The sequence below is a fragment of the Procambarus clarkii genome, chromosome 74 (genome assembly GCF_040958095.1).
Source record: "Procambarus clarkii isolate CNS0578487 chromosome 74, FALCON_Pclarkii_2.0, whole genome shotgun sequence".
Classification (NCBI taxonomy): domain Eukaryota; kingdom Metazoa; phylum Arthropoda; class Malacostraca; order Decapoda; family Cambaridae; genus Procambarus; species Procambarus clarkii.
Genome location: NC_091223.1, coordinates 15,044,083 through 15,055,141, shown reverse-complemented (window position 1 = coordinate 15,055,141; position 11,059 = coordinate 15,044,083). Strand labels below are relative to the sequence as shown.

At 37.8% G+C, this 11,059-nt stretch overlaps 1 protein-coding gene across 1 annotated transcript; it reads right to left on the bottom strand.

Moving 5' to 3' along the window:
* Positions 1-2,558: 2,558 nt before the first annotated feature.
* RPA2 (Replication protein A2) lies at positions 2,559-11,059 on the bottom strand. The gene is made up of 7 exons (XM_045756996.2): positions 11,014-11,059; positions 9,415-9,509; positions 8,307-8,393; positions 7,048-7,170; positions 6,311-6,496; positions 4,798-5,045; positions 2,559-3,152 (listed from the first exon to the last, which is right to left on the bottom strand). Exons 1-7 carry the CDS (start codon positions 11,030-11,032, stop codon positions 3,071-3,073), a joined length of 840 nt encoding a protein of 279 aa, XP_045612952.1. The 5' UTR covers positions 11,033-11,059; the 3' UTR covers positions 2,559-3,070.

The following is an 11,059-nucleotide window of genomic DNA, read 5'->3' as shown; positions in this document are numbered from 1 at the left end:
TGAGAAATAAATCAATTTCTAATCTGAGCTCAAAGAAATGCAGCAAAACCTTTCCACAACTAAGCCATCTAACTGCTGTATAATAAGGCAAGTTAACAAACTCCGCATCAATTTCTTTCAAGAAATCACGGAACTGGCGATGGTTGAGTGCATGAGATCTAATGAAATTAACCACAGAAACAACAGGTTTCATGACACAAGACATATCAACATATTTTAGGCACAATGCTTGTTGATGGATAAGGCAATGCAGAAAAATGGGTTTTGAGAATCCTCCAACCTCACAAGCTGTTGTAATTTGCCCAACCAAACCCTTCTTTGTCCCAGACATATTCTTTCCTCCATCAATTGTCACACACTGCACTTGTTTCCATTCCAGGTTATATTCTGTCATAGTTTTACTTACTTCATTGAAAATGTCCTCTCCAGTTGTGGTGGTGTGCATGCTGTGAACTGATGCTAATTCTTGGCTCACATTAAATTCACTATCAACACCACGAATAAATACTAAGAGCTGAGAAGTATCACACACATCAGTTGATTCATCCAACGCAAGAGAATACCAACAAAATCTTTTTGTTTTTTCCTTTATTTGCCGAATTATGTCACCTCCTAAATCTTCAATTCTACGAGCAACAGTATTTGACCCAAGACTTATCATTTTGAAGAGGTTTACTTTTTCTGGACATACCTCTCCTGCTGCTTCCACTATACACTCTTTTATGATACTACCATCAGTGAAAGGTTTTCCTTTTTTAGCCAACACATAGGCAACTTTGTAACTGGCTCTAGTTGAAGTTTCATTTTCAGATTTTTTCTTACTGAAAACAGCTTGTTGAGAATGCAGACTGTGCTGAAATGATTCAAACTTTTTAGTGTGTTCTGCTCCTGTGATGTGAGAATAACTTGAGCCATGTTTAGATTCATAGTGCCGACGAATATTGTATTCCTTCAGAATAGCAACACTGTCTCTACATATTATGCATAAAGCTTTATCATTTGCTATCACAAAAAAGTACTTTATCTTCCATTCGTCATTGAACCGACGGCACTCACTGTCCACTTTTCTTTTCTTTATCTTTTCCATATCTGAAAACATAAGGGTAAAATAAATGAAATAAATTCTACAGGAAAAAAACAGCTTGTATGTGGTGTTAAAAAGCATAGCATATTATTATAAAGTGGTAAATATTATGGCAACAGCTTTCGTTGATAAACTTAATGGTTACCATTTTAACTATTTTAAACATGCAATATTTTTGGCTACAAGAGTATTATTGCTATTTTGTATAACTAAGATAAAGGCATTGTCAAAGTACAGAGAAAAGAATATTGTACAGTGTTTGTGCTCCCTGAAACGGAAGCAGCGAAGCCCCACTCGCCCTCCATCCCCACAATATACAGTTATACACAACTGATTGGTTGTAATGCACAACACATACCTACCAGTATTAGTATCTGTGCGTCACACTATCGAGAGAGAGGAAAACTGACTCGGGTTGAGCGCCACCAGTCAGCAGCCCCAGCTTTGAATAATTCTGCGATGCCATTCGTACGATAATTATTTTTTCAAGGCCACCACACAGGGATTTGTTTGGAGGGCCGGATGAAATTATGTGGCGGGCCAGATGTGGCCCGCGGGCCATAGTTTGGAGACCCCTGACCTAGATGATACCTGGTTGATGTGGTTCTGTGAGTTCTTCTACTTCCTAAGCCCAGCCCAAAGCCAGTCTTGACTTGTGAGAGTTTGGTCCACTAGGCTGTTGCTTGCAGCGGCCCACAGGCCCACATATCCACCACAGCCCGGTTGGTCCGGCACTCCTTGAAGAAAATGGTCTAGTTTTCTCTTGAAGATGTCAACGGTTGTTCCGACAATATTTCTTATGCTCGCTGGGAGGATGTTGAACATCTGTTGACGCAGCTGCTCGCAGCCTGGTTGATCAGGTATCCTTTGGAGGTACTTATCGAGTTCTCTCTTGAACACTGTGAGGGGTCGGCCAGTTATGCCCCTTATGTGTAGTAGATGCGTGTTGAACAGCCTCGGGCCTCTGATGTTGATAGAGTTCTCTCTCAGAGTACCTGTTGCACCTGCTTTTCAAAGGGGGTATTCTGCACATCCTGCCATGCTTTCTGGACTCATGTGATGCTATTTCTGTGTGCAGGTTTGGGACCAGCCCCTCCACTATTTTCCACGTGTACATTTAATGGCCAGAGGAGAAATTTTCACAACCTACTCTACCTCAAATGTTAAATTCAAGATTTTATATTCTATGCTTTGGAAACATTCCAGCCTGGTACGTGAGCTAACTGGGCCATTCTTTTCGTCACGTAATGGAGGTTTTGCACTATTAATATTTTAATTAATTTTAAAAGTACAGTACAGAAAATATTATATCTTATTAATAAGAAATGTTCAATCCAAGAATGACATCTTGTGGAGACAATGTTAAAGATAAATAGGCAGCCAAAGGATTAATCTTAATACTGTCGTAGTATAGCAGAAATCATTCAACCAGTAAAAAAATTCCCTAACAATTCGGGGGTATTGAAATACAATATACAGTATGTCCATATATTAAATAAATTATCACATATGGTTAAATTCACTTTTGAAATCTCTCACCATTAAAATGTTTGTATTCAAATATTGCTGCTAAACAAAAACATTTAAATGGTAGAGTATAACTGATCTCCCAGTAAACAAAAAATAGTGCAAGATAAATGTTAAAACCAATAAATTGAAAAAAGGTAAACAAAAATATAATTCCAAGGCTCGAGAAACTTAAAACATGACAATTATAGTTCAACAACATTACACGCAAATTTATTCAATATCTGAACTCGACTAAAGAATGCAGAGCTTCTCATTCAAAAAATACAAAGAAGCACAATGAAATCACAAGAACGTAGCAACGAGAGAAATATCGAACCTGCATCCATGTAGTGTGGGTGCCCAAGAGGTCAGAGATGTGGGCTCAATTCCATCATATGACTACAACATTTTCTCACAGAATACAAAACAGTTTAAAAATGATTTAGGCACTGTATCTCTGATGTTTACATGCTGCATTTAGCCGTCCGTTGACTTGAAGTGGTCGTCATCGATGGTGGAGTAAATATGACCTTCACTGCTGAGGAAATCTAGTACGTCACTGAAATAAGAAAATATTCAATATTACAGTAGGAATACAGTACTACAATATTGTAATACTCAATATACTACAGTAAATTGAATACTACAATTCACAGTATATAAATTATACAGTGTATGTTCCTGTGAGTATTAAGTATTTGTAGTCCTGAATTTGAGAATTAGGAAATTAACAAGATCGATGAGATTGCCTGCAAGCTCTAGAATCAACTAAGGTAAAGAGCCAAACTTTACACAACACCTAATAACACAGATCCATCCTTACAACATAATGTTAGAGCTTCCATGTAATGAAAAGATGGAAAACATCACTTGATAAAAGAATTTTAAACATTTCCTTTAAACAATTCCAGTGCAATTGTGACCTATTGCAATACTGAACAAGTATAACAACTCAATCGAGCAGGATAAAATACATCGAAAATGCCCCAACATTAACCTTGGATTGCATAAACCTCAGTACAATACACTATTTTGTTGGAGAAGTGCAGAAACAATGTGATCACTACACTGGTCTTCATCCAATATTTTAAACAAATTAAAAATCAATCGCATATCCAATAGCACCAACTTTAGAATGTCCAAAAATTTACTTTACATTGTATGAACTATTATATACTCTCTTAAAACCATCACAACATTGCCTGAAATCCTATGCGTGTTGGTGGCTTTGTGAGAATGTATCAATAACTAAAATCTGTATACTGTATATGTGTATTATTGTATATATAAAAATAAAGAAATAAAATAGACATAATGATTGCAACCAAAACAGTGTTACCAGTTAAGATCTAATTGTAATAAAATGTGGGGTGTGTGAATCCATAAGCTGTGTGTGTGGGGTTATCTGGTGATGGTTCCGAGGACAAACATCTGCATTGCCTGGTCTCCAATATGGCCTCTCAATTGGTCTAGACTGGTCAACCAAAATGTTGGATGTGGTTGCTCACAGGCTGATGTATGAATCACAGCCTGGTTGATCAGGTATCCTATGGAGGTGTTCATCAAGTTCTCACTTGAACACCATGAGAGGTCTGTCAGTTATGCCCGTTGTGTGTAGCGGGAGTGTTGAAATGTCTTGGGCCCTAATATTGATAAAATTCTCTCTCGGCTGGCTTATTGCACCTCTTGTTTTTCAACGGAGCTATTTTGTGCTTCCTGCCATGCCTCCTGGTCTTATGTGATGTTATTTCCATGTGCAAATTTGGAACCAGTCCCTCTTAATGTTTTTCAAGTCTAGATTATTATGTCTCTCTCGCCTGCACTCTAGGCAAGATTCCAGTCTCTTAAATTTATACCAGACTTATAAAATCTCGAGCCATAATTCACCAACCGAAGAAGTGTCCACTTATGCAACCTGTACTTCCTTCTTCAACCATAGCAGCTTAGTTTAAACTTACTGTATTGCAGTTTATGAACTTCAAAGCACTACAGGGCTGTCTATAATGATTATAACCTTGGATTGGGAAGTTTCAAAGCTTGTAAACTGTTTAATAAATACAAAGTCACTATGACTGAGAAAAGATGTACAAGTTTTGTAAAGGGATACATAAGTGATTAATGAATCCACAGCCTTGGTTACAGACATCATGGCCATTATCCTTAAAGTGATTACTTGTAAACAATAAGTAAAGACGAATACTCACTCAACTTGAGGACGATTCACGTTTCCTTTAAGACTGGCATAAATAGCATCTCTAGCAACTCCTGCTTCATCTATACACTGGTGGATAACCTGGTACACGGTGCGCTGTTGCCCAGTAAGACCTTGCATGCCGGCAAAGCCACCTCCCACACTGGTTCCACCACCCATGCCATCCAAACCAGCAGTTCCAACCAGGGAGTTGGACATGATTCCACTAGCTGCTGGTTTCACATCTGCCTTCGCTTCTTGCTGCACAAAAATGGAATACAGCTGTACATTTTTAGTATAAAGAAGACCCAGACCTGCAATGCTTGAGAGAAATATATAAAAACGAATGACACGAATTTGAGTGTTTAAGACAAATTGACATAGCATTACTAAACTTTGAGCTAAAAAAACAAAGTTATGAATGAGTTTAGAACTTGAAGGGTGATGCTTATCACCCTTCGACAAAAAATGAAGAAAGGCAGAATAAGAAAAAATATTGTGTGTGAAAAGCTTTGACACCACCCTTCATGCATGGCTGTGAAACTCTAGCTTTCATATACTATATAGAAAAGTTACAAACTTGGTACGGATATTTATGAGCCTATTAGCTAGGTAGTAAACCGATTGGTTTTGATCACCCAGAGAAGCACTACTGTAGGGGGAAAGGAAAATGCAACTACACTTGCCCTCACTGGCGTGCTCATTGACATGCCACCGGATCCACTTCATTTCCTTCTCCTCATTACTCTTTTAACATATAGTAACATGCCTTCTGTGTTTTTGTCTTGCTTATATGTACTTTTTCTAAGAATAGGCAACCATTGGTAAATTAGTAGTGTTTGAAGTTCCTTGATATCTCGGGGTTGCTCCACCACAAAAATTTGAGGAAATTGTAAGTACTGTATTTGACTTGGCTCCTGTAGAACAGTGGTCTCCATTCTCAACTCACAATTGCAATTGAGGGAGCCAAGTTAACTCCCCGGGTAAAACAGATGAACACCGTTCTTATCGTTTGATGCCTCTGTTCACCTGGCAAAAAATAGGCACCCAGGAGTAAGGGAACTGTTGTGGGTGGCATCCTGGGGAGGATTTAGTAGTTGACCTGGAGGGACTGTGATATGCCTGAGTATTGTACAAGCTTCCTGTTCCCAACAATGAGAATTATATCCAGGGGTAATTTAAAATGTGGTAATTGATATGAATGATATAATTCATCATATCTTGAGGTTATCTTGAGATGATTTCGGGGCTTTTAGTGTCCCCGCGGCCCGGTCTTCGACCAGGCCTCCACCCCCAGGAAGCAGCCCGTGACAGCTGACTAACACCCAGGTACCTATTTTACTGCTAGGTAACAGGGGCATAGGGTGAAAGAAACTCTGCCCATTGTTTCTCGCCGGCGCCTGGGATCGAACCCAGGACCACAGGATCACAAGTCCAGTGTGCTGTCCGCTCGGCCGACCGGCTCCCAGTATATTCATTAAACAATTATATAAACAAGTATCCGGTCATATTGACAGTCTGCTTACCAAAGTATGAAGTTTTAATACAGAGTGCATTACTTCAAGAAGGTGTGTGGTGATGAGGTTGAGATCTGTGAGCGGTAAAATGCGAAACACAATTAGATTGCGTTTCCCCATTTGGAAACGAATTGCTCCAGAGACTCGACAATAGGTCATTTCCATTAATGAGGTTCGTGCGGGGTCTTCACTACTCTGTAAAGAGGACAAAGCTATACATACAATTTTTTTTTAAATTTATTGATACCAAGTCTAATATAGTCATGAAATGTGTTCATAAACCTTTCTATATACAGTACTCTACTATGGAGTGTCGATCTAACAGAACTCTTGAAGATTATTCCATGCCAAATCATCACGGCTCCCAACCCGACCACCTCAGATTTACACGAAATTTGGTGTGATGTCAGAGGACACAAGGTAACATAAATATGCAAAATTTTCTCCCTAAGTGATGCATCATATTCATACATCAAGGCTGCCAATGTGATAACAAAAAATAGTTGTGCTTACAATCTCTTGAAAATAAAATCATAACTTCACCTCCACCTTCGACAAGTTGAGTATTTTATGTCAATGTTTGCAGATGATGCAAAACTATCCTACCAAATTGTGAAAAATCTGAGATGGTCGGGTTGAAAAATCCACTTTCTTGTGATGATTTGGGGTGCAAGATCTTCCCTTGCACCCCAAATCACCCCCCCCCCCCACACAGATATATATATTCAAGGTTAAATCTAACATACCTGGTCAGATTCCAACCATTGCACAGCATCTATGGTTCCTGAGTGATCATCTATCGTATAGGTGATCCTAGTGCTTGTAACATCCACTGCACGAATCACGCCCACTATAACTACCATATGCACCTACAAATATACCAGTAAAGAATAATTTGTTGTAATTTTATAGACAATGTAAATTTACTTTGTCATCTTACGTCATGGTAACAATGATAACAATGGTCTTGGAGGGTTCTATGGTAGCCTAAATGTAATTATTTTGAAGATCTTTTTAGGAAGATTAAATACAGCGTCACATAATTCCCCAACATAGCAGAGGAAACTGCCTCTTCCATCTTACCTTCCTTATTCACCACTCTACATACTGTATATCATAATACTATCGATATGGAATTCAACCAAGTTGCAGACGAATGTTTGGACACTACCACCAGTGCACAGTCCACCCAGCCCAAGAGCCCCAAGCAGGTATTCGGCCTCCAGACTCGCCGGTTCCTTGTTAAGTCTCTGAACCATCTGTTATGCCGCCCGTTTCTAGTTCCAAGCCTCGGTGATAAAGGATATGACGTCATCATCAGGGGTATAAATACTCATGACCTCGGTCAATTCATCAGTTTCTTTCAGGTGCTCAGGGAATCAACATTATCGCCTTAACACAATGCTTGCCTCCAGCCGCTTTGTGTACAGGTTATAGTTATGTGTAAATACTCTCCATGTCACCCATATTTTTGTATTAACGCAAGTTTGTACATGTATTTGTTATTACAGTATTATTATTATTGCTTTTGTGTGTTAGCAAAGTTAGTAAAATCAAGTGTTTTGTGCATTTTCATGTTATTTATTCATTTTTATATTAAATTGTTATAATTTTCACCTGAGTATTCCTTCACTCCTGTCCAATTTTCACACTGCAAAGACCAATGTGTTTTGTTTTTTATTTAATGCAAAGTGTGTGTTTTATTCCATCTGCCCGGTTTAGCCGTGGTAGCGTTATCACGTCACAACAGAAATTATGCAACAACTCTAAACAGTCTTCCCTTAAAGAATGAAAAGATGTTGCTAAGCATAACCAATAGGAACTCAAAAAGAAAAGAATGGGTAAGATCTCAAAGTTATGCAAGATCAAGACTGAAATAGTAAAGATTCAAATCAAGGAATAAGATATCAAATGTATTTTAATTCATATTAAAGTCAAGATGGGCTACTAAAAGATAGTGGGCAGTACATATTAATGCGTACACACAATTTGCTGTACTACTTACATCCATACCAACAATCTGCATGCTTTCACCCTCGAAGTCCAAAATATTTTTGATCGCCACTGGTACCAGGTTTTGGGAATGCCGTGCCTGAAGAATTATCAACTTGTTATCTTTACTATTTTATAAAATAAATAATTTCATAGTTTTAGTATATTATAAATACCTATTACATGGGGAGGAAATGAGGTCAACATTTTACATTATACAGTAAAGTATCTGGGACATTATCTCTAAACTGGGACATTTAACAAATAAAAATGATATTTGTATTTGATATTTTTGAAATCTCTCAAATACTGTACCAAACAAATTCTGTACACACATACGTCCGATGCAATTTTATTGAAATATAAACGCAAAGACAAATATAACTTTTGCAAAAACAGGTTTATATAAAAAACTTACATTTGTATAAAAATTTGTAGAAATATACAATTTAATGTTATAACATCCTTGATATATTTTCCTATAAAAAAGAGATGCATATAAAATAATTTTGTTATTACTACTGTATTGATATTTGTATAAAACAAAAATTGGCTTTGTAATGTATGATTGCTTGTAATGCCATCTATAAACAGTGAACCATAATATGGCATCTTTACCACAAGCAAAACTGATTTCCTAAAATGCTGCCATGATTATCTTGAGTTGATTTCGGGGCTTTTTTAGTGTCCCCGCAGCCGGGTCCTTGACCAGGCCTCCACCCCCAGGAAGCAGCCCGTGACAGCTGACTAACTCCCAGGTACCTATTTACTGCTAGGTAACAGGGGCATAGGGTGAAAGAAACTCTGCCCATCATTTCTCGCTGGCACCCGGGATCGAACCCGAGACCACAGGATCACAAGTCCAGTGTGCTGTCCGCTCGGCCAACCAGCTCCCATGTGTTATAAACATGAACGAGTTTACTGCTATGGCCTTGGGTAACTTCACTGGTCTTTGTACAATGGAGTTACTCCTTCATTGCTTCCTTCAGCGTTAAAAATATTTTAAAATGATAAATATTTTTAAGAATTTAATATGCTGATGGACAAGTACTTAAAATTGCTTTACTAGTCTAAATCTGTATACTTCAATGGTCAAAGAAGTCTATACAAGCATTACAAACCTTCTTCTGCTCCTGTCCAGCTGGTGATGCAAACTGTCCTTGCGAGTTCATGAAGCCCCCCTCATTGCCCCCCCCATACCCGCCATCAAAACCACCTGCAAATTTACGTCAACATTAATAAAAAAAAAATCCAACATTAACAAATTATCACATCACATCAAAATTATACCATTAACAACATAGGTAAGAATTTGAAATCACATCCAATTTGCAGATACTAGTAGCATGCATATCTAAGGTAAGGTGGGGAGTAAAATCAATAGGGTATAACTTTTTTGGAGAATGTTATATATATAGTGTGATAAAAATCATCCAAGAACTACAAGTCAGTTCTCATTCCAGGAAAGGTTCAGAGGGCTTAAGAAAAGCCCTACAAACCAAACATGCGAAGCTGATTTCCTAGCGATCTTTTAAAATATCAAACAAATTAAGAGGACATATCCAAACCACTTCTTTAAAAGGTAGAATGTAACTCTTACAAGATACAGTATAACAACTTCAAGCCCAACAAGCCACAATGCAGGATAGAAATTAGATTTTCTCTATATAAATAAAACAGCAATCGACAAAGGATGACAAAATAGTTCCAGGAAATAGAAAGATCCATTATGGAGAGGTAATGAAAACTTTTTTTTTTTAATTCTTTAGAAAGGCAAAGAGTAATGCAACTGAAGTAGACAAATCGAGGTAAGAAATAGCCTTAGCTACTCTATCTTTCCGAGATGTACTTTAATATCTCAATAAACTTACTTGAAGTAGACAAATGAACAAAAGGGTATAATAAGGAGGATATTAATGTGTTAAATGTGTAAACACAAATTGGCTAAAATTAGATCCAGAGAAGACCTGGGAAATATTGGCTTGGAATAGGGCTGGGATTAATGGAATATATTATTAACCACTGCACTGCGCAAAGCGCCTTTAGGCGCTCAGAGAGTTGTGCTTTTTGTTTTTTAATTTGGCTATATTTTAATGTTTTTTAATGTTTTCATTACTATTTGTGTTTTGAAATGGAAATATTTGACTTTGGAAACATTTTGACATTAAATTTACCTGAACATTTGTAAAAATAACAAAAATATGTCCTTGTCAATTGCACCAAGACGTTTTTGCCGAAAATAGGTGAGCAGTGCAAGGGTTAAGTAACAATAACAGAAAAAACTCCTGAAGGGTTTCCCACAGTGCCACCAGTGGCATTGACAGGGACAGGAAGCCAGCAGCTTGCCAAAGGTCCCCTATTATTCCTGAGGAGGTTTTCTAACTGGATTTTAATTGCCTGACATTTACAGCTTCAGCAGGTAGGCAGTTATACGAGTTTATAACACTATGGGTGAAAAAGAATTTCATGTTTTCTGACCTAAATTATGGCTTGTTGACATTGAAGCTGTTGCCCCTTGCGTGCATTATTGTTGATCTCTTAAAGAAGTGGTTTGGATTAATATCCTCAAACTTGTTCAGTATTTCAAAGGTCTCTATGAGATCAGTCCTGTCATGTCTGGGTTACCAAAGAGATATCAATCCTCAGGGAACTTACATGAAGGAAAAGATAAAGAGGGTCGTAAGTAAAACTGTCAAAATATACTTAAAAAGAGAGCATACCTCCTGTGCTGTTCCACATTATGGCTCCAAGTGTTGTGGTCGGCCA